This window comes from Coregonus clupeaformis, unplaced genomic scaffold (genome assembly GCF_020615455.1).
Source record: "Coregonus clupeaformis isolate EN_2021a unplaced genomic scaffold, ASM2061545v1 scaf0156, whole genome shotgun sequence".
Taxonomy (NCBI): Eukaryota; Metazoa; Chordata; class Actinopteri; order Salmoniformes; family Salmonidae; genus Coregonus; species Coregonus clupeaformis.
The window spans coordinates 404,040-431,173 of NW_025533611.1; the positions used below are offsets into that span (position 1 = coordinate 404,040).

The following is a 27,134-nucleotide window of genomic DNA, read 5'->3' on the forward strand; positions in this document are numbered from 1 at the left end:
GTTATAGACAGAAATAATATACACAATAATATACATAATGTAATATTTATATACAGAATTATACACAGAATAATATATATAATAATATAAATGTATTCAATATGGGGTCAAATAATTATGAAGGTCTGATAATGGGAATATGGAGGGAGAGATGTCTAGTCTTACCTCTCTTCTTCTTCATCACAAACTCAGAAAATACGAATTAAGATTTTAATGACTGCCAAACTGTTGAATGGTTCTTACCTGTGGCTTTCCCTGTCTTCACATCAGAGTAGACAGGATTTTATTTTGGATCATCTCTCTTTACTGAGGAGGAGGAAGAAGTACAGAGAACTTGTAAATATATTTATATATATTATTATGTATGTGTGTATGTGTCATATATAAAGTATATATATATATATATATATATATATATATACATATATATATATATATTTACATGTACACATTGTACTCATCTTATATACACTGCTACATTGTGTTATCAATATACATTGGGGAGAACAAGTATTTGATACACTGCCGATTTTGCAGGTTTTCCTACTTACAAAGCATGTAGAGGTCTGTAATTTTTATCATAGGTACACTTGTGAGAGACGGAATCTAAAACAAAAATCCAGAAAATCACATTGTATGATTTTTAAGTAATTAATTTGCATTTTATTGCATGACATAAGTATTTGATCACCTACCAACCAGTAAGAATTCCGGCTCTCACAGACCTGTTAGTTTTTCTTTAAGAAGCCCTCCTGTTCTCCACTCATTACCTGTATTAACTGCACCTGTTTGAACTCGTTACCTGTATATAAGACACCTGTCCACACACTCAATCAAACAGACTCCAACCTCTCCACAATGGTCAAGACCAGAGAGCTGTGTAAGGACATCAGGGATACAATTGTAGACCTGCACAAGGCTGGGATGGGCTACAGGACAACAGGCAAGCAGCTTGGTGAGAAGGCAACAACCAGGGCAACTAAGGAGTGGCTCCGTGAGATGCATCTCAAGGTCCTGGAGTGGCCTAGCCAGTCTCCAGACCTGAACCCAATAGAACATCTTTGGAGGGAGCTGAAAGTCCGTATTGCCCAGCGACAGCCCTGAAACCTGAAGGATCTGGAGAAGGTCTGTATGGAGGAGTGGGCCAAAATCCCTGCTGTAGTGTGTGCAAACCTGGTCAAGACCTACAGGGAACGTATGATCTCTGTAATTGCAAACAAAGGTTTCTGTACCAAATATTAAGTTCTGCTTTTCTGATGTATCAAATACTTATGTCATGCAATAAAATGCAAATTAATTACTTAAAAATCATACAATGTGATTTTCTGGATTTTTGTTTTAGATTCCATCTCCCACAGTTGAAGTGTAACTATGATAAAAATTACAGACCTCTGCATGCATTGTAAGTAGGAAAACCTGCAAAATCGGCAGTGTATCAAATACTTGTTCTCCCCACTGTATGTCACCGTTGAGTCACCTTTCTTTTTGTTGTCCAACTTCTTCAGTTGAATCTGGGCGTAAGTCACATGACTTGGTCCAGCAGCAGAAGCACCAGCAGCATCTGAGACATAATACACAAACACCTCCACTTAGTCAAACTCTACATGTCATATTAAATGAAGACAAGCAGGCTACTACACATTCATACTGAAAACATTACATTACACTACCATTACACTACCATTATCATTGTTGTCTGAGGGATTGATCGTATCGTAGATGTTAGTGCCACCGGTTGGTCATAGAAGAGAGAGGCAGGTTAGTTAGGTTGATTATCCCTTAGCTTCACTAGGGACACAGTGTACGGTAACATGTGTTTTGCAAAGTGGATGTTGATGAGCCAGTGTATGAGGTTACAGAGAGAGGAGAGTGGTAGAGGTCTGGGCTGAGAGACTGACCATGCTGCTGATGTATATACCCAGTATCAGGAGCCTGGCCCTGGGTAGATCCTTGGTCCTGTTGGGGGTCCTGGTTGGTGCTCTGGGGCTGAGGGGGCCTACAGGGAGAGAGATACTCAGCATAGGAAGCACAGAGAATATGTTATACTGTATCAATATAGTTGAGAGAAAGGTGTACTCACCAGAATATTCTGTTGAAATAGGAACCTGTAATGACAAACACATTGTGTTATGTACTGAACTTTCTTCAAATATTTTTTATTTTATTTAGAAATTTCTCTCCTAAACATGAATGAAACGTTGAATGAGAAATAGTAAAAGTCTCACCTTTGCTGTTTTGATATCTCCACAGCAGGACCAGGAGAATGACCAGTAGAACACCAGCAACAACCAGACCCACAACCACTCCTACTAGGACTGATGTAGAGGATCCAGGAGCTACGACTGGAGAGACTGGAGAGAGAACAGCACAACACCATCAGACTCTGAGGCAGAAAATAAATAAAGTAGTTCAATTCCTGTATGTATCTGAGTCTGATGACTTGGAGATCAGAGATGTTAGGAGAAGGGATGACATGGTTTACTCTGTTCTCCTCACACACGGTCAGGGAGAGCAGCTGATAAGCAGCAATAAGGTACGCATCACTGTGACAGGTAAGGGTCTCAATCACAACCGTGCCGTGTTTTAAAGTTGCACTCTGTAGGATTTTTGCAAGATTTGCCTCTAGGGGCGCAAGTGAGCCAAAATGCCAAGGGTCCCCAAAAATTGCACTCATTGGACATAAATCACCCTCCACAAGTAAAGGTTTGGGAATTTTATGTTTTGCACGTCTCTCCTTTGCTAGCCTATTACAGACAAAACTGTTCTTTCAAATAATTTCAAACTGTTGCTAATTTTTATCTCTACTTTATTCAGATTTCATTGCCAGACCTTCCTTTGTTTCTGTTCAAATGTCCAGAGCGTCTCGTTGAGCCTAGTGTTTGTAAGGTCTTCAGCGTTTTGAAGGACGGCCACTGTGTGATGGCTCTTCAGTGCTCCTCTACAGTGAAGGACACCAGCTTTTCTTGGGAACCAGAGGCTTTGTTTGATGGCTCCTTCTGGAGGGGGAGTCCCAACGCCAACATATCTGTTGTCTGGTCGTCTTACAGCCCCAACAGAAATGTCATCTTCATATGTACTGCCAGCAACGGGCTCACTAACGCCTCTAGGGTTGTGAGGGAGACATGCCAAGGTACAGTCATTTCTAGGGCCAGGATTTATTTCTGTAACACATGACCTGACTAGGAAAAACTGGTGTATTGATGAACCTATGGGCGGGAATTCTTAGGCCAGCCAGCTATGCAGTAAGACAGGGAGGAATTATTGTAGATGCTGGTCAAGCTTGCGGTTGAATTTGTGAACAAAGTGAGTGTCACGTTCGTTCAATGACGGGACAGACCAAGGCGCAGCGTGATATACTTACATGTTTATTCAACTTAATAAACACACAACAAAACAACAAACGAAACGAAATGTGAAGTCCTATGGTAGACACAACAAACCTTAACCGGAACAAGATCCCACAACTAAACAGTGCCAATCGGCTGCCTAAGTATGATCCTCAATCAGAGACAACGAGCGACAGCTGCCTCTGATTGGGAACCACACCGGCCAACATAGATCTATACATACTAGATACATCACATAGAAAATACACAACAAAGAATATACACACCCTGACTCAACATATACGAGTCCCCTGAGTCAGGACGTGACAGTATCCCCCCCCCCCAAAGGTGCGGACTCCGACCGCACAACCTTCACATACCAGGGTAGTGGCCGAGTGGGCATTCTGCCTCGGAGGCGGATCCGGCTCCGGGTTTGATGACCACTTACTCTCCGCCTCCCTGTTGCGCCCCTGGTCTGGTCTGGACCTCGGCGCGCTGCTTCCCCTCTCCTTCCTCCCACGAAGTACCAAGCCCTGTTTGGACCCTAGTTTGGGAGACCCCGAACCTGGAGAGGGGCTGATGTCTGGTTCTGGACTGGAGCCGCTGACCGGAGCTGGATTGGGCACCGGTGGAGCGGACTGGTTAGGCTCCGGACTGGCGACGCGCACCACTCGCTTGGTGCGAGGAGCAGGAACAGGTCGGGCCGGACTGGCGACACGCACCACTGGCTTGGTGCGAGGAGCAGGAACAGGCCGGGCCGGACTGGCGACGCGCACCACTGGCTTGGTGCGAGGAGCAGGAACAGGCCGGGCCGGACTGGCGACGCGCACCACTGGCGTGGTGCGAGGAGCAGGAACAGGCCGGGCCGGACTGGCGACGCGCACCACTGACTTGGTGCGAGGAGCAGGAACAGGCCGGGCCGGACTGGCGACGCGCACCACTGGCTTGGTGCGAGGAGCAGGAACAAGCCGGGCCGGACTGGCGACGCGCACCACTGGCTTGGTGCGAGGAGCAGGAACAGGCCGGGGCGGACTGGCGACGCGCACCACTGGCTTGGTGCGAGGAGCAGGAACAGGCCGGGCCGGACTGGCGACGCGCACCACTGGCTTGGTGCGAGGAGCAGGAACAGGCCGGGCCGGACTGGCGACGCGCACCACTGGCTTGGTGCGAGGAGCAGGAACAGGCCTGGCCGGACTGGCGACGCGCACCACCGGCTTGGTGAGAGGAGCAGGAACAGGCCTTACCGGACTGTGGAGGCGGACTGGAGGTCTGGAGCAGAAAGCTGGCACAACCCGTCCTGGCTGGATGCCTACTTCCGCACAGTATGTGTGAGGCATCAGCACAGGACGCACTGGGCTGTGCACGCGCACTGGCGATACAGTTCGTAGAACCGGCGCAGGATATGCGGGACCGAGGAGGCATACGTTGAGCCGGCACACCCCGTCCTGGCTGGATGCCCATCTTTGCACGTGCGTGGTGCAAGCACAGGACGTACAGGACTGGGCCGGCACACTGGCGACACAGTACGTAGCTCCGCATAACACGGAGCCTGCCCAGTCACACGCTTCCTCGCGTGAGTACGGGGAGTTGGCTCTGCACTCACACTAGGCTCCGCCAACCACCCCGTGTGCCCCCCTCAAACATTTTCTTGGGGCTGCTTCTCGGGCTTCCTCCTTGACCGGCGCCCTCCATGTTGCCGTTGCTCCTCTCCTGCCTGGGCATCTACCTTAGCCCATGGTCCTTTTCCCGCAAAGATCTCTTCCCATGACCACAATTTGCCCACCTGTGACATGGCCATTCACTCCGCCTGGGCATGCTGCTTGGTCCTCGTTTGGTGGGATCTTCTGTCACGTTCGTTCAATGACGGGACAGACCAAGGCGCAGCGTGATATACGTACATGTTTATTCAACTTAATAAACACATGACAAAACAACAAACGAAACAAAACGTGAAGTCCTAAGGTATACACAACAAACCTTAACCGGAACAAGATCCCACAACTAAACAGTGCCAATCGGCTGCCTAAGTATGATCCCCAATCAGAGACAACGAGCGACAGTTGCCTCTGATTGGGAACCACACCGGCCAACATAGATCTATACATACTAGATACACCACATAGAAAATACACAACAAAGAATATACACACCCTGACTCAACATATACGAGACCCCTGAGTCAGGGTGTGACAGTGAGGCCTTATTTGTGTTCTTACCTTGTTACCACACTCTTTTTTCTGTCCTATGTCCTCAGATGAACAGCCCAAGCCTGAGTTGCTCTTAGGATATCTGTTCAGATGTCTTTTAACATATATTTTCAGAGGTGAGTGGGAATTAAATTACAACTAATTGTAATTTCTATCAAATTTCACAGTGCCTCCAGATGTCTTGTGTATAAATATATGCTCCCTTAATTTAAGTTCTAGCTGAAATGAAGATGTTTTGCAACCTTTATTTTCTGTGCTAGGTGCAAAATAGGTACAACGGAAGATATCACTGACTGCCTTGTTTTATGTTTGCCATAGAGTCCCTCACATGCTTATCAACCAGGTTCAACAAGTAAGTAGCTTTTCTTTAGAATCTACTTCCCACTGGGCAGAGACATCAATCAGTTCAACATCTAGTTTTGATTTACATTTGGTTAAGTTGTCAACTAATGTGAATTCAACGTGAAATCCCCCCCAAGAAATCAGCGTGTCATTGGATTTAGGCGTTGATGATTTTTTGCAAATCCAATCACTTTTCCACGTTGATTCAATCTCCTTAAATACTATATATTGTTTTGGTTTAAATGAAGTGGAAACAATGTTGATTCAACCAGTGTATGTACAATACCAGGGTATGTACATCACATGTCTATACCAAGGTGTGTTGGTATTTTTTGGCATTTTTACAGGCGTCGAAGCATCAACCAGGTGGGTGCTACACTTTCGGAAGTTGAAAGAAACTCCAGTCTACCTATAGAGAGGAGCTGAACATCGTAGTTGACAAAGTGCCTGATGAAGAGCACCTGCCCTGACTGACATTTCTCCCTGGTTGTTCCATCTATGCTCCCCCACTCAACCTACTGTCTATCCATACTGCCTCAATGCCTTATCATCTGATGCTGTTGAAGCCAATCGCCCAAGAATCTGCCAGATCCTTTTGTTTTTTAGATTGTTTTTTAAAGTGACTTTGAGGTTCTTAAATGAAAGCGCTATATAAAATACATATTATTATTATTATTATTATTATTATTATTATTATTATTATTATTATTATTATGTAATGAAGAGGATAGTACACCTGAAATGCAAAATGTAATTTATGTTGTAATTCATGTTTTTCTATCACTTGAAGGTAGCCTTTCTCAAATACTACACTTTTGTGACTGTGAATCAGTATATGATCTATGCGTTATGATTTCTACAAATCATGATATTGATTAGGATGTTATCTCCTTTTTCTCAATATGTAAAGACAGTATTATTGTTTTAAGGTCTAGTCATTGTCTGATTTCACACAACAACAAAAGATAGTTTGTGAGCATATGTTGAATTGATGGGAATGTGGCTTATGTGATTTCTACAAAGCATGTCTGTGGAATATAAAACGTATTGCTGTACAATAGACACATCTAAACTACAATACAAATACAAATCAATTGTTTTCAACTCTTGTAGAGTCCCACAGAATCACCGGTAATCTTCAAGAATATAGTTTTGTATTGCTATTCGTCGTTATTACGCAAATATAAACAGTCAATTCAACAATAGAATGCAATAGAACCTAAGACATAGTCATGTAACTCTGAATATCTTGAAAATAACAAGTTGTACTGCATAATGATCATGAACAGATAAAGACTGTAGTTCTGAAAAAGTAAGCAAAACAAAAAAACAGAAATGTGCAGGTCGTGATTAAATGAAACAGTAACATCTATGTACAGAAGGTCCACATGAAGGATGCAGAGGATGCAGAAGGGTCTATATCTATAAATGCCCAGCTTATGACCACATCCTGTTCAGCTCACAGTACTTCCTGATTGGAAGAAGAAGGGGCTTCTGGCTGGCGTCCAAATGTGATCTTGTCATACAGAGTCTGCGGCTAAATGTGACAGGCAACCAAGAAGAAACTGTTTCAGCATTATGAAATGTAGACAATTTCCAAGTAGACTACATAGTCTCCTATTCACGCAGAGACTGTTTTATTTTATTTATGTTCAAAGATATCAGGTATGACCATTCATGTCTCGCTCTCACCGTGTTCAGTCTTGGGACAGCCAGATCACCTACTGTCTCATAGATGGACATTGCCTGACTGTTTGATCTTGTCTGGAATATATACAGAACAAGGTACTTAAACCTATAAACAAAATGGATGAACATTGCACAAAAACACTGCCTATCAGCAATTACAGTACACAGTATAGTGGAATACAATACACATACATGGGTCGTTCCATGAAAACAGTGCTTGGACATCCCAGTCTCCATAGTAACCACTTTATACATATAATCCAGAGGAACATCCCTTTGATATTTTATGTATAAATTGTACATTTTAATTTTGAAAGCCTGTTATATTACATGATGTGCCCTTTAGACCACGTGGAGAATTGAATAAATCAGATTTTCGATCAGAGGCAGTAGGGATGACCAGGGATGTTCTGTTGATAAGTGTGTGAATTGGACCATTTTCCTGTCCTGCTAAGCATTCAACATGTAATGAATACTTTTGGGTGTCAGGGATGTGTATGGAGTAAAAAGTACATTATTTTCTTTAGGAATGTAGCGGAGTAAAAGTAAAAGTTGTCATGAATATAAATAGTAAAGTAAAGTACAGATACCCAAAATGACTACTTAAGTAGTACTTTAAAATATTTTTACTTAAGTACTTTACACCTCTGCTGTGTCCATATTGTCTGTGAGTTTCTAGTGGATAGACCATATGGTTCAAGATAAACTAGCCTAATTAATTTTAAAAAGCATCTAATCAACAATGGCCATATTTTCAATTAACACGTTGCACAGCAGCCACACTGAACAGGACTGGTTGGCCAATAGCTTCATCTTCTTCTGGATCGCCACCTTGGATATAGGCTCTGAGAGAGAGAGAGAGCGAGAGCAAGAGAGAGAGAGAGACAGAGAGAGAGACAGAGAGAGAAACAGAGAGAGAAACACAGAGATAGAGAGAGAGAGGGAGAAAGAGAGAGAGAGAGGGAGACAGAGAGAGAGAGAGAAACAGAGAGAGAGAGAGAGAGAGCAATAGAGAGAGAGAAACAGAGAGAGAGAGAGAGAGAGAGAGAGAGAGAGAGAGAGAGAGAGAGAGAGAGAGAGAGAGAGAGAGAGAGAGACAGAGAGAGAGAAACAGAGAGAGAAACACAGAGATAGAGAGAGAGAGAGAGAGAGAGAGAGAGAGGAGACAGAGAGAGAGAGAGAAACAGAGAGAGAGAGAGAGAGAAAGAGCAATAGAGAGAGAGAAACAGAGAGAGAGAGAGAGAGAGAGAGAGAGAGAGAGAGAGAGAGAGAGAGAGAGAGAGAGAGAGAGAGAGAGAGAGAGAGAGAGAGAGAGAGAATCATTCTAAATGGACCATACCAATACAGGATAAATATTTGGAATAACACAAAGCAGCCTACCATGGATCTGAAGATGGATGGTCATGGTTGGAATCTGGTGTCCTTCGTTTGATGCGGCAGAAACTAGAAATTCACCTGAGTCTTGCAGTGTCAGTTCTCTGATTGTTAAACTAAAGTTATTGTCGTTCATTTCTAGTCTCCCCTCAAACTGTGATCTTGGTAAGGTAAAGTTATCTTCAAATTCTGCAATGACCATTTTGTTATACTTCCACTCCATTGACTTTAAATCTTTCCTTTCTAAGCCTGAGGGCAGCTCCACTGAGTCCCCCACTCCTTTGTTGAACAACATAGAAATACCCACACCTGAAACACACAAATACACAACATGACATTCTGACATCAATCAATGGTTACACTTACACTACAGGGCTGTTATTACTGTGTATTTATTATTCATGTAAGTACAGTGTAGAAAGTATTGTAGTTACTCATTGTTACACTGTACACAGTGTACCTACAGTGTGCCTACACAAATAATGACACAATAATACACTGCAATGTAAAGTGTTACCCCATCAATGAATAGATAATAATGGATTTAATTTAAATATCACTTTTCCAGGTTTCATTTATACTGTATGACATTTTAAATATCCACATTTAACATATCTTTACATATTTGAGTGTGTGGGTCCTATACTTTAGTTTATTAAAGTCCACTCCTCCCCCAAATTCAGCAGAACAGGATGAGATTACAGGACAAGAGAAGTAGGGGTGGATCTTTATCAATAAATGCTCCTTGGCTCACGTCTAAGTACAAATCAACTATGTGGAAATGCAAACAATTTTGATCCATGAAAAGCTCTAAATAAAAACCATGTATTATTATTATTATTACTATTATTACTACTATTACTAGTATCATTATTATTATCATTATTATTATTATTGTTGTTATTAGTATTATTATTATTATTATTATTATTATAATTGTTATTATTATTACTATTAAATATACAGTGGGGAAAAAAAGTATTTAGTCAGCCACCAATTGTGCAAGTTCTCCCACTTTAAAAGATGAGAGAGGCCTGTAATTTTCATCATAGGTACACGTCAACTATGACAGACAAAATGAGAAAAAAAATCCAGAATATCACATTGTAGGATTTTAAATGAATTTATTTGCAAATTATGGTGAAAAATGAGTATTTGGTCAATAACAAAAGTTTCTCAATACTTTGTTATATACCCTTTGTTGGCAATGACACAGGTCAAACGTTTTCTGTAAGTCTTCACAAGGTTTTCACACACTGTTGCTGTTATTTTGGCCCATTCCTCCATGCAGATCTCCTCTAGAGCAGTGACGTTTTGGGGCTGTCGCTGGGCAACACGGACTTTCAACTCCCTCCAAAGATTTTCTATGGGGTTGAGATCTGGAGACTGGCTAGGCCACTCCAGGACCTTGAAATGCTTCTTACGAAGCCACTCCTTCGTTGCCCGGGCGGTGTGTTTGGGATCATTGTCATGCTGAAAGACCCAGCCACGTTTCATCTTCAATGCCCTTGCTGATGGAAGGAGGTTTTCACTCAAAATCTCACGATACATGGCCCCATTCATTCTTTCCTTTACGGATCAGTCGTCCTGGTCCCTTTGCAGAAAAACAGCCCCAAAGCATGATGTTTCCACCCCCATGCTTCACAGTAGGTATGGTGTTCTTTGGATGCAACTCAGCATTCTTTGTCCTCCAAACACGACGAGTTGAGTTTTTACCAAAAAGTTATATTTTGGTTCCATCTGACCATTTGACATTCTCCCAATCCTCTTCTGGATAATCCAAATGCACTTTAGCAAACTTCAGACGGGCCTGGACATGTACTGGTTTAAGCAGGGGGACACGTCTCGCACTGCAGGATTTGAGTCCCTGGCGGTGTAGTGTGTTACTGATGGTAGGCTTTGTTACTTTGGTCCCAGCTCTCTGCAGGTCATTCACTAGGTCCCCCCGTGTGGTTCTGGGATTTTTGCTCACCATTCTTGGGATCATTTTGTCCCCACAGGGTGAGATCTTGCGTGGAGCCCCAGATCGAGGGAGATTATCAGTGGTCTTGTATGTCCTCCATTTTCTAATAATTGCTCCCACAGTTGATTTCTTCAAACCAAGCTGCTTACCTATTGCAGATTCAGTCTTCCCAGCCTGGTGCAGGTCTACAATTTTGTTTCTGGTGTCCTTTGACAGCTCTTTGGTCTTAGCCATAGTGGAGTTTGGAGTGTGACTGTTTGAGGTAGTGGACAGGTGTCTTTTATACTGATAACAAGTTCAAACAGGTGCCATTAATACAGGTAACGAGTGGAGGACAGAGGAGCCTCTTAAAGAAGAAGTTACAGGTCTGTGAGAGCCAGAAATCTTGCTTGTTTGTAGGTAACCAAATACTTATTTTCCACCATAATTTGCAAATAAATTCATAAAAAATCCTACAATGTGATTTTCTGGATTTTTTTTTCTCAATTTGTCTGTCATAGTTGACGTATACCTATGATGAAAATTACAGGCCTCTCTCATCTTTTTAAGTGGGAGAACTTGCTCAATTGGTGGCTGACTAAATACTTTTTTCCCCCACTGTATATATATATATATTTTATACTATTATTACTATTATTTTTATTGTTACTATTATTTTTTATTATTACTAATATTACTATAATTATTATTATTATTATTATTATTATTATTATTATTATTATTATTATTATTATTATTATTATTATTACATAATGTTTTTACTGTGTAATTATGCACCAGAAATGCATCATACACTCTATGGGCAACAATCAATTATGTATTATTAACCTTTAAAAAATGTCTTCTTTCATTAATTATGAAAAAAATAATGCAGTTACAATGACGCAAACTTTAATGTGTAGGACATAATAGCAGTTGTTCTTGTCCTGCAGACAAGTTATTTGGTCACACTTTATTTGGATAGTACCATATATAGTGCATTCGGAATGTATTCAGACCGCATTACTTTTTTCACATTTTGTTACGTTACAGCCTTATTCTAAAATTGGTTCAATTGTTATTTTTTCCTCATCAATCTACACACAATACCCCATAATGACAAAGCAAAAACAGGTTTTTAGAAATGTGTACAAATTAATTAAAATTTTAAAACTGAAATATCACATTTACATAAGTATTCAGACCCTTTACTCAGTACTTTGTTGAAGCACATTTGGCAGAGATTACAGCCTCAAATCTTCTTAGGTATGATGCTACAAGCTTGGCACACCTGTATTTGGGGAGTTTCTCCATTCTTCTCTGCAGATCCTCAGGTTGGATGGAGAGCGTCGCTGCACAGCTATATTCAGGTCTCTCCAGAGATGTTCGATCGGGTTCAAGTCTGGGCTCTGGCTGGGCCACTCAAGGACATTCAGAGACTTGTCCCAAAGCCACTCCTGCGTTGTCTTGGCTGTGTGCTTAGGGTTGTTGTCCTGTTGGAAGGTGAACCGTCGCACCAGTCTGAGGTCCTGAGCGCTCTGGAGCAGGTTTTCATCAATGTCCTCTTTGTACCTTGCGGCGTTCATCTTTCCTTCGATCCTGACTAGTCTCCCAGTCCTTGCCGCTGAAAAAATTAAACATAGCATGATGCTGACACCACCATGCTTCAGTATAGGGATGGTGCCAGGTTTCTTCCAGATGTGACGCTTGGCATTCAGGCCAAAAAGTCCAATCTTGGTTTCATCAGACCAGAGAATCTTGTTTCTCATGGTCTGAGAGTCCTTTAGGTTCCTTTTGGCAAACTCCAAGCGGGCTGTCTTGTGCCTTTTACTGAGGAGTGGCTTCCATAAAGGCCTTATTGGTAGAGTGCTGCAGAGATGGTTGTCCTTCTGGAAGTTTCGCCCATCTCCACATAATAACTCTGGAGCTCTGTCAGAGTGACCATCGAGTTCTCAGTCACCTCACTGACCAAGGCCCTTCTCCCCTGATTACTCAGTTTGGCCGGGCGGCCAGCTCTAGGAAGAGTCTTGATGGTTCCAAACTTCTTCCATTTAAGAATGATCGAGGCCGCTGTGTTCTTGGGGACCTTCATTGCTGCAGACATTTTTTGGTAACATTCCACAGATCTGTGCCTCGACACAATCCTGTCTCGGAGCTCTACGGACAATTCCTTCGACCTCATGGCTTGGTTTTTGCTCTGACATGCACTGTCAACTGTGGGACCTTATATAGAGACAGGTGTGTGCCTTTCCAAATCATGTCAAATCAATTGAATTTACCGAAGGTGGACTCCAATCAAGTTGTAAACACATCTCATGGATTATCAATGGAAAAAGGATGCACCTGAATATAATTTCGATTCTCATAGCATAGGTTCTGAATACTTAGGGTTGTTGTCCTGTTGGAAGGTGAACCGTCGCCCCAGTCTGAGGTCCTGTAAGGTATCTGTTTTTTCATTTTTAATACATTTGCAAAAATTTCTAAAAACCTGTTTTCCCATTATTATAATGGGGTATTGTATGTAGATTGATGAGAATTTGTATTTATTTATTCCATTTTAGAATAGTGGTGTAACGTAAGAGAATGTGGAAAAAGGGAGGTGGTCTGAATACTTTCCGAATGCACTGTAGATGATCAGATGGTCACACTATCAACAAACTATCTGTTGAAAAACAACTGCTTGCTAAGTTTAAGTTAAGGTTAGGTTTAGAATAATGGTTAGGGTAAAGGTTAAGGTTAGGATAAGGGTTAAAGTCAGAGTTAGGGCTAGGGTTAGGGTTAGTAGATAGTTAGTGGAAATGTTGTTGACAGTTATTGAACATCTACAAACCATCTACAAACTACCTACTTGGGACTATCCAAATAAAGTGATAGCGAGTTATTTTTGTAAGGGACGCCTTAAAACATTGGATACAATCCAGTATCACCTTAAATTTAATGAATGACATGCATCTAGAACATGATCGTAAGATCTCCTGCTTTCCAGAGGCACTGCAAAAGCTATTGATCCAACCACACCATCACAGACGGAATGTGTTTCATAAAAAAATGCATTATCAAAACACCATATATGTTTGTCTGAATATAGTCAGAGGTGTTATCACACAGTAACAAAGTAAATGTTTTGATATATCCAACCAATCACTGACAAGGCACTTCCCAATCAACACACACCATGTACAAACCAACAAGGAAGTTAACCGTTTAACAGTTTTCCTAACTTTATTATGCAAGCAAGTACATGTAACACATTTACATTTACATTTAAGTCATTTAGCAGACGCTCTTATCCAGAGCGACTTACAGTTAGTGAATACATATATATATATATTTTTTTTCATACTGGTCCCCCGTGGGTAACAGATACAAAACATGAACAGGAGAAAGTAAAGAATCCATACAATACTAACCATAGTGGAGGATAGAGAGTAGGAGTATTCCCTGTTTGGAGAAGCAAGAGGGGACCACCAGACATCTCTGTTAGGTGCTGTGTGTCTGTTTCCTCTGGCTGTACGTCCTCCCTATCTCTCTGTGACTGACTGGTAGCTAGCTAGACTCACCAAAACACACAGAGAAGAGAGAGAGAGTAGAGAAGGGAGAGAAGAGACTTATTTTGATGAGAGCTGCTGTTCTAAAAAAGACTGCCTGTATGTTAGTTGAAAAGGAAGTCACAATCTATAGTCGTTCTCTGAAAATACCCCTTCACTCAGCTTGAGAGTTAGACAATTAGGAGTGCATTTTTGGGGTCTGTTACTGCGGTGATCAGGCTGATGGTATCAGAACGGTGTGTGTGTGTATTTTCATGTAGGCATCGTATGCCTGCAGAAGGGTTTGCATGAGTTATCCTGCATGCTCATTGTTCAGTGTGTTTTTTATGAGGAAGTGGGTCCTAGCTTACTGACAAAGGCCCCCTTCTACGTTTCATGTAACATATTGTGTCACTTCCTGTCTGGTGGTCTCCGTGACACAGACACAGTCTGTATGTCTGTCTGTCTGTCTGTCTGTCTGACCACATAGATATAAACACAGACACAGAAACCCCCTAACTGGAACAGTGATGCCATTAGTCATTAAGACCTTGTCTGTAGGATGGTGAGAATGTGAGCAAGACCTGGTCAGGTAGTTTACACGTGGAATGTAGCACAGTAATGGAATAGGGTTGTGGGTTTGATTCCCTCGGGGGACCATTATGAAAAAGTATGGAAATCTATGCTTACTTGAACGACCTCTTTGCAATCACATTTCAGTTTTAAAAACACACAAGACATTTGTGTGTGTTGGTTGTAGAACTACAGCAGGTTAATGTTAAAGTATAGTGAGAGGTCCTTGCTTTCTTAGATGAGGGGGCGGTTATAAAATGTTGCCCATCACTATTTTTATCAGAGAAAGGACGTCACGTGTCTCAAGTTCTTGATATGTATTTCTGTTAGTATTTCCTGATGTTGCAACTAAACCATAACTGATCAACCTAAAGTACTAGTTTGGAGAGATCTCTTTTGACATTTCTCTTCTCTTCTCTTCTCTTCTCTTCTCTTCTCTTCTCTTCTCTTCTCTTCTCTTCTCTTCTCTTCTCTTCTCTTCTCTTCTCTTCTCTTCTCTTCTCTTCTCTTCTCTTCTATTATATTATATTCTATTCTATAATAGTCTATAATATTATATTCTGTTTTATTACCAGGGGTTTTCCAATCAAATGCCAGACATTCAATTATAGAGTTTTGTTATCAGTAATGATGTTAAAACTCTGAAATGTTGCCACCCCAGCACTTTTCCTGGTTTGTTAAAGAGGAAGTGATACACAGTACCAGTACTGACCAGCTCCTCAGAACTGCTGCAGAGAGGACATTAGAAAACTGCCCTTTTCTAGCACACCCTAAAAAGTCATTATGAAAATCTCAATGGGTCTTCAGCTGATGGGATACAGCAGTTGAACTAAGCTCATGAGGCATTTATAAGTTATGTTATTCAAGATTCAATGGGTATATATCATTAAAGAGATGAACCGGTACTTTTGTACACTTTTTAGCCAGTAGTTGTGAAAGTATCGCTCACAAGCCAAAAGTGGTCCTTGAAAATTGCATACTACTTCACATATGTGCAGATTGCTCTCTCTCTCACTCTGCTGTGGGTGCATGATGTGCCTCTTGCTAGCTGTCACTCATATGACGAGGGGCTGAAGCTCATTGGTTGAACTCAAATTGCTAGGGGGCTGGCCCACTTGGGGGAAATGTAGGGAAAATGGCGCAACACAGCTTCCAGAAAAACAGTCGCTGTCAAACTAGGGACTTCCTGGGTAATTAAGGTAAGACAGTAATTCTGCTCATACTACACAATACACTACTGTACATATACACAAAAGTATGTGGACACCCCTTAAAATTTGTGGATTCAGCTATTTCAGCCACACCCGTTGCTGACAGGTGTATAAAATCGAGCGCACAGCCATGCAATCTCCACAGACAAACATTTAAAGTAGAATGGCCTTACTGAAGAGCTGAGTGACTTTCAACATGTCACTGTCAACGATGCCACCTTTCCAACAAGTCAGGGAAATCTTAACGCTACAGCGTACAATGACATTCTTGATGATTCTGTGCTTCCAACTTTGTGGCAAAAGTTTGGAGAATGCCCTTTCCTGTTTCAGCATGACAATGCCCTATGGCACAAAGCGAGGTCCATACAGAAATGGTTTGTCGAAATTGGTGTGGAAGAACATAAAAATAGATATTTAACCAGGCAAGTCAGATAAGAACAAATTCTTATTTACAATGACAGCCTACCCCGGCCAACACTGAGCCAATTGTGCGCCGCCCTATGGGACTCCCAATCACGGCTGGATTGTGATACAGCCTGGAATTGAACCAGGGTCTGTAGTGACGCCTCTAGCACTGAGATGCAGTGCCTCAGACCGCTGCGCCGCTGGCCTGCACAGAGCCCTGACCTCAACCCCATTGAACACCTTTGGGATTAATTGGAACGCCGACTGCGAGTCAGACCTAATCGACAAACATCAGTGTCCGACCTCACTAATGCTCTTGTGGCTACATGGAAACAAGTTTCTGCATCAATGCTCCAACATCTAGTGGAAAGCATTGCCAGAAGAGTGGAGGCTGTTATAGCAGCAAAGGGGGGACCAACTCCATAATAATGCCCATGATTTTGGAATTAGATGTTCAACTAGCAGGTTTCCACATACTTTTTGTCATGTAGGGTACTTTGTAGTTTCCACAGTTCCGGAGTCTTTAATTTAAAAGTCCCAAAATGTATGTACCGATCACAGATTTAACTCTTACATTGACAAACCCAATAACTTTATTAGGCTGAAGGAGGGCTGGCCAAAGCAGGTTGTATGAAAGAGTTGACAATGATGACAACATCCATTTACTGTAAGAAAGCACTAATGTCATCTCTTGGATGAAAAACTAAAGTTTATTAAAAAGCACAATGCATAGATATTCAAAAAGTACAGTTGAATAGAAAAAAAACATGTATAATACTGATAATATTCTGTAAATTTCATAAAGAAATATGTTAATCTATCATCGAATGACAGAAATAATGAATCAATGATAATACATTTCAGACATTGATAACATAAACAATAAATACAAAATTGCCATGATGGTGCCGCTATGGAAGCCATGGATCATCGATCCCATACATTTTTTTGTACATTTAATCCTTGTTTTTAATGGTCCAATGCAGACATTTTTATCTCAATATCAAATAATTTCTGGGTAACAATTAAGTATCTTCATGTGATTGTTTTCAATTAAAATGATAAAAAAAAAAAAAAATCTAAGCAAAGCGCAATTTGACAATCAAGAATTTAGCTAGGAATGTCTGGGCGTGGTCTGAGTGGAAAGGGGAAAACTGAATATTAGGTAGGTGTTCTTTATGTTTGGTATACTCAGTGTATATAAAACACAGGAAAATCACGTTTTTGACAGGGCTGGGACTTTAAGTCATTTTCTTTTGCCATTTTTCTATCAGCTTTTTGTTTTTTAATTGGTAATTCAGAATCTGTAATTAATTGGTCATCCTGAATGAGTTTTAAGTTTGAATTTGCCAGTTTGGCTCACTAGCTACCTACCAAGCTAGCTTGGAGACTGTTTGGATGTGAATGGGTTAGAATGCCACAACACCGGCTTGGAGAGAAGCAGAAGAAGTGAGAGGACTGCATGAGGAGATGGCTGGGACTAGTGGATAAGATACTCTGACTGATAATGTTATGCTTCTAGTGCCTTTGAGGCAGCATAATAGCATCACCCAAGTGGGTGCTACATGGAGTTAGTGGAGAGGAGTGGCTAGCCAGCTAAGCTAACTATCACCAACCCAGAGCACGGAGGACATGGGGGGGGCAGCTGCTGACTGTCTCTCTACTCTGACCGGCTCCCTCCTCCACTCATAGGATCATCAGACCATCAATGCTTCCTCAGATCTCAATGCCATCAGATCTGCTTCCCTGATCATCCGTCATCTCTTCCAGTTCCATTACTCTCACAATTAATACATTTGTTTATGTTTTTAGTTTGTTCTTCTATAAGCAACTCAGCTTTTAACTGCCATTTATGCAACATAAGTCTACTGAACTAGGGCAACAGGTAGCCTAGTGGTTAGGAGCAAGCAAAAGGTTGCTGGTTCGAATACCCGGACCGACTAAGGGAAAAATCGCTCTGCGCCTTTGAGCAAGGAACTTAACCCTAATTGCTCCTATAAATCACTCTGGATTAGAGCGTCTGCTAAATGACTAAAATGTAAAAACAAAATAACTAACCAACAAACAATACAATTCAATACAAAGCATATTCTATTGCTGTAGCTGCAGATAAGATCAATCATCATTACACCATATAACTGTTTAAAAAACTGTTACAGTAATACACAATTAAACCATGATTAATTAAAAACAATGTTGTTTTTTTAAATACAAATCCTTCATGTAAACTCAGCAAAAAATTAAACGTCCCTTTTTGAGGACAGTGTCTTTCAAAGATAATTCGTAAAAATCCAAATAACTTCACAGATCTTCATTGTAAAGGGTTTAAACACATGCTTGTTCAATGAACCATAAACAATTAATGAACATGCACCACGGTCGTTAAGACACTAACAGCTTACAGACGGTAGGCAATTAAGGTCACAGTTATGAAAACTTAGGACACTAAAGAGGCCTTTCTACTGACTCTGAAAAACACCAAAAGAAAGATGCCCAGGGGCCTTAGGCATGCTGCAAGGAGGCATGAGGACAGCAGATGTGGCCAGGGCAATAAATTGCAATGTCCGACTGTGAGACGCCTAAGACAGCGCTACAGGGAGACACGTGTAACAACACCTGCACAGGATCGGTACATCCGAACATCACACCTGCGGGACAGGTACAGGATGGCAACAACAACTGCCCGAGTTACACCAGGAACGCACAATCCCTCCATCAGTGCTCAGACTGTCCACAATAGGCTGAGAGAGGCTGTTCTGAGGCCTTGTAGGCCTGTTGTAAGGCAGGTCCTCACCAGACATCACCGGCAACAACGTCGCCTATGGGCACAAACCCACCGTTGCTGGACCAGACAGGACTGGCAAAAAGTGCTCTTCAATGACGAGTCGCGTTTTTGTCTCATCAGGGTTGATGGTCGGATTCGCGTTTATCGTCGAAGGAATGAGCGTTACACTGAGGCCTGTACTCTGGAGCGGGATCGATTTGGAGGTGGAGAGTCCGTCATTGTCTGGGGCGGTGTGTCACAGCATCATCGGACTGAGCTTGTTGTCATTGCAGGCAATATCAACGCTGTGCGTTACAGGGAAGTCATCCTCCTTCCTTATCAAATCAAATCAAATGGTACACTTCCTGCAGGCTCATCCTGACATGACCCTCCAGCATGACAATCCCACCAGCCATACTGCTCGTTCTGTGCGTGATTTCCTGCAAGATAGGAATGTCAGTGTTCTGCCTTGGCCAGCGAAGAGCCCGGATCTCAATCCTATTGAGCACGTCTGGGACCTGTTGGATCGGAGGGTGAGGGCTAGGGCCATTCCCCCCAGAAATGTCCGGGAACTTGCAGGTGCCTTGGTGGAAGAGTGGGATAACGTCTCACAGCAAGAACTGGCAACTCTGGTGCAGTCCATGAGGAGGAGATGCACTGCAGTGCTTACTGCAGCTGGTGGCCACACCAGATACTGACTGTTACTTTTGAATTTGACCCCCCTTTTGTTCAGGGACACATTATTCAATTTCTGTTTATGTCTCAGTTGTTGAATCTTGTTATGTTCATACAAATATTTACACATGTTAAGTTTGGTGAAAATAAACACAGTTGACAGTGAGATGACGTTTCTTTTTTTGCTGAGTTTACAATGTGTTATTGTGTGTGTGTGTGTTTGTGTGTGTTTGTGTGCATAATCCATGTTCCCAGGTTTCTCCTGCTCCTCCTCTGATGGTGTGTCCCTCCAGCTCCCTCAAGGACCTGTAACAGATCACCACACAAAGTGATTTATCCCTCCAGCTCCCTCAAGGACCTGTAACAGATCACAACACAAAGTGATGTATCCCTCCATTTCCTTCAAGGACCTGTAACAGATCACCACACAAAGTTATATATCCATCCATCTCCCTCAAGGACCTGTAACATATCACCACACAAAGTGATGTATCCCTCCACCTCCCTCAAGGACCTGTAACATATCACCACACAAAGTGATTTATCCCTCCAGCTCCCTCAAGGACCTGTAACATATCACCACACAAAGTTATATATCCATCCATCTCCCTCAAGGACCTGTAACATATCACCACACAAAGTGATGTATCCCTCCACCTCCCTCAAGGACCTGTAACATATCACCACACAAAGTGATGTATCCCTCCATCTCCCTCAAGGACCTGTAACATATCACCACACAAAGGTATTTATCCCTCCATCTCCCTCAAGGACCTGCAACAGGTCACCACACAGCTTTTCTTAGAGGTATACTTTAAACAGGTACAGTATACTTTGATAACAGAGCATTAGTAAAATACAGGTGAAGCATCTTAATTTGATCACCCTGCTGTTGCAGGAAATTTCCTGCACAACAGGAAATGCAAACGTGTAGTGTATTCAAGGTTCAAAAGAGGCTTCTAAAGTTTTTAATTTCCACTTTAGAATTTCAGACTGGATTTTCCCTAATTACAAATATATGAAGCCCTACAAAAATGCATAACAATTCACACAATAATTCACATGTCCTTTTTCTGCAGGAGTATTCTGGTGTAGAGAGAATAGGCCGGCCTGAATGTTTTGACAATATTTACGAGATCATTTGCTATGGGAGTGCAAATCCAAACGTATGTTAACATCAACACTATAATCCATAGTTCATCACACTGATGATTAAAAGGTAACATGTGATCATAAACATTTTCTCACCAGTTTCATAGGTCATACTTCAACCTCAGCATAGGTCACATCAGCAGGACCAGCTGCTGCTGACAATGGACATTTCCAGTCAACAAATGCAGGAATTAGCTTATTGCATGTTCAACCTCTTCATCACAAACTCAGAAATTACGAATTAAGGTTTTAATGACTGCCAACCTGTAGAATGAGTCTTACCTGTGGCTTCCCCTGTCTTCACCTCAGAGTAGACCGGATTTTTTTGGGGATAATCTCTCTTTACTGAGGAGGAGGAAGAGGAGCAGAGAATTTGTAAATATATGTATATATATATATATGTACACATTGTAACTCATCTTATATCCACTGCTACATTTGTTTTCACATTATATGTGACAGTTGAGAGTCACCTTTCTTTTTCTTGTCCAACTTGTTCAGTTGAATCTGGGCGTAAGTCACATGACTTGGTCCAGCAGCAGAAGCACCAGCAGCATCTGAGACATAATACACAAACACCTCCACTTAGTCAAACTCTACATGTCATATTAAATGAAGACAAGCAGGCTACTACACATTCATACTGAAAACATTACATTACACTACCATTATCATTGTTGTCTGAGGGATTGATCGTATCGTAGATGTTAGCATCACCTGTTGGTCGAAAAAGAGAGAGAAATCTTAGTTAGTTTGGTTATTCCTCAGCTTGCCTATGAACATATAGTATGATAACATGTTGTATACAAATGGATGTTGATGAGCCAGTGTATGAGGTTACAGAGAGAGGAGAGTGGTAGAGGTCTGGGCTGAGAGACTGACCATGCTGCTGATGTGTATACCCAGTATCAGGAGCCTGGCCCTGGGTAGATCCTTGGTCCTGTTGGGGGTCCTGGTTGGTGCTCTGGGGCTGAGGGGGCCTACAGGGAGAGAGATACTCAGCATAGGAAGCACAGAGAAGATGTTATACTGTACATATCAAATTTATATAGTTGAGAGACAGGTGTACTCACCAGAATATTCTGTTGAAACAGGAACCTGTAATGACAAACACATTGTGTTATGTACTGAACTTTCTTCAAAAACGTATATTTAGAAATGTCTCTCCTTAACATGTAATATAATGTTTTGTATTAAATGAGAAACAGCCAAAGTCTCACCTTTGCTGTTTTGATTTCTCCACAGCAGGACCAGGATAATGACCAGTAGAACACCAGCAACAACCAGACCCACAACCACTCCTACTAGGACTGATGTAGAGGATCCAGGAGCTACGACTGGAGAGACTGGAGAGAGAACAGCACAGACTCTGATAGAGGTTATATAGGTTTAGAGTATAGAGCATGAAAAGAAAGTAGGATGGCCCATCTTTTGACAATTTAGTTGAGAAATCATATTTTCTAGGGGAGTGCAAATCTAAAACTATATTAACATCAACACTTAAATCATATGTTTTTCACACAGATAATAAAAAGGTAACTAACTTGTGATCATAAATGTTTTCTCACCTCTCACTGTCACCCAGCTCTCTGGTGATTCTCCTTGACCTGATTTACACTTATAGAATCCTTCATCTGACTTGGATACTGTAGGGATAGTCATCTCTCCTTTGGTCTCATTCTTGATGAGTACTCCATCTTTGTAGAAATCAGCTTTGAAGTTTGAGCTGATTGTCCGGTATTTACAGCTCAGAGTCATAGAGTCTCCTTCAGTTACGGGATGGACAGGGCTCTCCAGGATCACATCACCAGCTGTGTAACATAATATAGAAATAATACTGTAAATCTGGAGTCATCCCTCACAATACATCAATGTCTTATGAGCTTGTATTTATGAGATGCAATCATTCAGATACAGAATTGAACATCCTTTCATATATATGTAAAAATGTTAGTGAGTGTTGTACAATAGATGTACCATTTACTGTGATGTTGACAGCATTACTGTACTCTCCTGATCCAGACTCACACCAGAACACTCCACTGTGCCCTGTGAATGTGTAGCTGATGGTACATGTGGACCCTGTTATTGATCCCCAGTTAGAGACACACCATGACCTCACTCCTCTCTCTGTGTATCTCATCAGTCTCCATCCAGTAGAGTTCCCCTTCTCCTCACAGCTCAGTGAGAGAGACTTTGATGTAAAGTGTTGTGTTGTGTTGGGACTTATTCTGAGAGACACTGAAGGCTGCAGATCTGAAACAAAGAGAGATATAGTTATATATACACACGAGGGTGACTTAAATATGATTAATAACGGTTTCAATGCAGTTAGTTACCTCCTGACCAGAGAAACTGAGGTTCACTGTAGAGTGTGTCATAGACTGGGTCTCCTCTCCCAGCTCTACACACATATCCTCCTGTGGGAGTAGGACCAGCAGGGATCAGAGTGTAGGAGTCTTCAGTAGCCCCATTGCCTGCTTCTGGTAGACGCTGAAAAGAGTAGGACTGCTCTGTTAAAGTGGGAACTGTCCTGTACCAGGAGAACCTCCAGCCTGTAGACGTCTTGTCAACTTCACAGCTCAGAGACACTGAGTCTCCAGGTTTCAGCCACTGAGGAGAGATACTCAGGACAGCCTTGGGTTGATCTGTGATCAGACAGAGGACATGTTTCAGTTTTCTAACTTTCAGTCTTAGCAATGATTCTTGTTATCCATGGAGATGTTTACATGATTAGATAGACTCACCAGACACAGTCAGTTGTACAGCATCACTGGTCTTGGAGAACTTGTTTCCCTTTACACCCTCACAGGTATATGAACCACTGATAGACACGTAGACAGGACTGATTCTGTACTCAGACTTTGTGTTAAAGGGGATCACTAACTGACTATTCTTATACCATCTGTAGTCCCAGTCAGTATCTTCTCCCCCCTGTATGTCACATGTCATAGTAACAGTCTCTCCTCTGAATATCTGGGTCCAGTTGGGTTGGAGGGTCAGAACAGCTACAGGTCTCTCTGCACAGACACAACACAGTCAACTAACTGAATAAACAGTTGCACAAATGTAAATGTCTTTATTTATCAAAAGGTCTACTAATGTTAGCTACAATTGTTACAATGAGCAGACCAAATATTACACCTTAGATTACTTTATATCCATATACAATAGCAGCCGTTTATCATAAAACTGTTTTAGACTCACCAGTAATATTTATCTGGACTGGGTCACTGTACAGGGTATAGTAGACTGGGTCTCCTCTCCCAGCTCTGCACCAGTACTGTCCTCCATCAGAGACACTGACCCTGCTGAGTGTGTAGGAGTATCCAGAGGTTGTGGTTACTGGTGTAGAGTCTGGTCTGTGTCTGTACCAGTAAAACTTCCATCCATAAGACTCTACTGTACAGGTCAGTGTCACACTGTCTCCTGTGAATACGTTCACTTGGTCTAAACTCAGTGTAGCCGTCGGACGACTATCTGTTGGAATCAAGAAATGTGTGTGATGCATCTGGAAAACATGGATCTGATCTGCTGCATGATATGTCCTCTTGATGGGTAAAGGTTCAAAACTCAGTGAGGCAGAATAGTCTACAGGCACACAGAAAGTGTCTACATGATTGACTCAACAACAACAGTGTCTATCTATCTGTATGACAAGAGAGAGAACAGAACAAAGTAATGTACCTTTAACAGTGAGAGTGACAGGATCACTTGGTAGTGAAGATGTGGGTCTAGACACTCTGTTCCCTTCACACCAGTACTGACCCTGGTCAGACTCAGCAACACTACTGATGATGAGGGTGTCTCCTGTTACAGTGTGTCTGACAGACTGGGATACTACATTATCATTCCTGTCTTTGTACCACTGATAGCTCCAGATACTGTCAGACCCTACTGAACACGTCAGAGTAACTGTCTCTCCAGGGTATGCAGGGTTTGGCTTTACAGTCAGTGTAGCTTTGGGCAGAGCTGTGAAATAAAGCCGAACACATCTGGATACATGCCTGGTAATTCAGCTGTTGCTGTAACGTTGTGATAAAAGTATATTTTACATATGGAATGTTGACTCCATTCAGTTAGAATTTACAGTGTATACAGTATATTTATATTTCTGGATTTATTTGTTGTTATTCTGTCTCTCACTGTTCAAATAAACCTACCAATAAAATTATAGACTGATCATGTCTTTGTCAGTGGGCAAACGTACAAAATCAGCAGGGGATCAAATACTTTTTTCCCTCACTGTAACTGTGCCCCTGCACATTGACTCTGTACCGGTACCCCCTGTATATAGGCTCCCTACTGTTTATTTTTTATTTTTTACCATTCAGGGTGACTCTGACAGGATCACTGATGATTGATGATATGGATCTGGACTGGATCTCTCCCTGACACCAGTAGAGACCCTGGTCAGACTCAGCAACACTACTGATGGTGAGGGTGTCTCCTGTTATAGTGTGTCTGACAGACTGGGATACTACATTATCATTCCTGTCTTTGTACCACTGATAGCTCCAGATACTGTCAGACCCTACTGAACACGTCAGAGTAACTGTCTCTCCAGGGAACACAGGGTTGGGTTTTACAGTCAGTGTAGCTTTGGGAAGAGCTGAGGAAACAGAGCACAAAACATCTTAATACATGGCTGGTAATTCAGCTGTTTCTGTAACGTTGTGATTAAAGTCTATTTTACATATGGTATGTTGACTCCATTCAGTTAGAATTGACAGTGTTTACAGTATATTTATATTAAGTGTGTATACAGTGTATACATTTATATTAACCCTCAGTGGCTCTGAATTTAGAAAGTCTAGATTGAAGACAAACAGTGAATTCACCCGTGATGATGATGGGGAGAGAAAATCTGCCATATGAATTCTGGGGCCGACCGCTCCTCCTCCCAACACACTTGTACTGACCAGCCTGGTCAGGGAGAGAGATGGTGTTTTTTCTGGTCTGAATGGGAAGCTCTCGGTTGTCTCTGAACCAGCGGTACGTCCAGTCTGTGTAGTCTGATATGTCACACTGCAGAGTGACTGTATCTCCAGGGTAGAGGAGACCCTGTGGAGTGACTATCTTCACTGAGGCCGTGGGCAGAGCTGTGGAAACAGTTATATGAAGACACATGTAGTCAGAGTGGCTAATATTGCGTTGATTTGATCACAATCCACACAGTAGAGCGCAACGTTGAGTACCAATATTACCTTACTTTAGTAGGTAATATGGTAACTTTTATTTTGGATTTACATACACACCGGCAATGTCCCCTCTAAACTGCGCGTACGCGGGACCGGGGAACTTCCGTGGGCACAAAAAATACAAACGCGAGCAGAGAAGAACGAGATTGATTTTCCCATTTAGTTAACACTATCAACGTTGCACTCTACTGTGTGGATTGTGATAAAATCAACGCAATATTAGCCACTTTCAATGTAACATACCGAAACAAAACAAACTATGCAAGACTTAGTATGCAAAACTAACTGTGCAATATATCTTCCTGTAAACAGAGCGCACTGGCGTAGGATTCCATTACACTGACTTCCCGACTCAGGCCCTCTACACAGACCGGTGCACCATAACCAATCAGAGCTGTAGTAGGCCTATTATGCAAATATCCATTGCCATATATGGATCTGTGCAATTCACTTTGAACTGGACTGTATGAGCAGTCGCAAGTAGATGAGCTTGTTTTGAGCTCAAAGTGAGAGCTGCATGTAGCAAAGTCTGCACATTTGTTCATATTATTTGCTAGTTAGTGAGTTATTAGCCCAGTTATAGCTAATTTCTAGTCAACAATGGGGGAGTGGTTGCTTCCTACAAGAGCACAAAATGTGTGCATTTTTAGCCATCTTTGAAAAGGGAGTCAGGTAAAGAGCCTGTGTTATGCCTTAATGGGGCAGTGTTGTGTTTTGAGACGGTCTGAATAAGCTAACTTGCCAAT

The 27,134-nt window shown here is 41.9% G+C and overlaps 1 protein-coding gene and 2 long non-coding RNA genes across 7 annotated transcripts in view; 1 reads left to right on the forward strand and 2 right to left on the reverse strand.

The window, feature by feature from the left end:
• LOC123483850 (basement membrane-specific heparan sulfate proteoglycan core protein-like) overlaps nucleotides 1-26,907 on the reverse strand; it is a 97,734-nt gene extending 70,827 nt beyond the window's left edge. For 3 of the 5 annotated variants that reach the window (XM_045213807.1, XM_045213805.1, XM_045213806.1), the window contains exons 1-3: nucleotides 26,675-26,907; nucleotides 26,029-26,289; nucleotides 25,515-25,799 (exon numbers count right to left, since the gene is read on the reverse strand). In XM_045213807.1, the coding sequence (XP_045069742.1) occupies nucleotides 25,515-25,799; nucleotides 26,029-26,289; nucleotides 26,675-26,723 (595 nt within the window). In that variant the 5' untranslated portion in view covers nucleotides 26,724-26,907. Of the gene's footprint in view, nucleotides 1-20,301; nucleotides 20,342-21,283; nucleotides 21,343-21,469; nucleotides 21,533-21,660; nucleotides 21,745-21,853; nucleotides 21,905-22,069; nucleotides 22,168-22,260; nucleotides 22,286-22,407; nucleotides 22,534-22,755; nucleotides 22,999-23,164; nucleotides 23,444-23,526; nucleotides 23,836-23,934; nucleotides 24,208-24,394; nucleotides 24,668-24,874; nucleotides 25,160-25,514; nucleotides 25,800-26,028; nucleotides 26,290-26,674 lie in introns of those variants that run through there. The other 2 variants (XM_045213809.1, XM_045213808.1) reach the window with 2 other exon arrangements.
• Nucleotides 1,915-5,561, reverse strand: LOC123483865. Its single transcript, XR_006658326.1, has 3 exons — nucleotides 5,543-5,561; nucleotides 2,226-2,351; nucleotides 1,915-1,996 (listed from the first exon to the last, which is right to left on the reverse strand). It is a non-coding gene; the product is annotated as an uncharacterized LOC123483865 (long non-coding RNA).
• Nucleotides 3,049-6,552, forward strand: LOC123483868. Its single transcript, XR_006658330.1, has 3 exons — nucleotides 3,049-3,130; nucleotides 5,581-5,885; nucleotides 6,223-6,552. It is a non-coding gene; the product is annotated as an uncharacterized LOC123483868 (long non-coding RNA).
• Nucleotides 26,908-27,134: the final 227 nt, after the last annotated feature.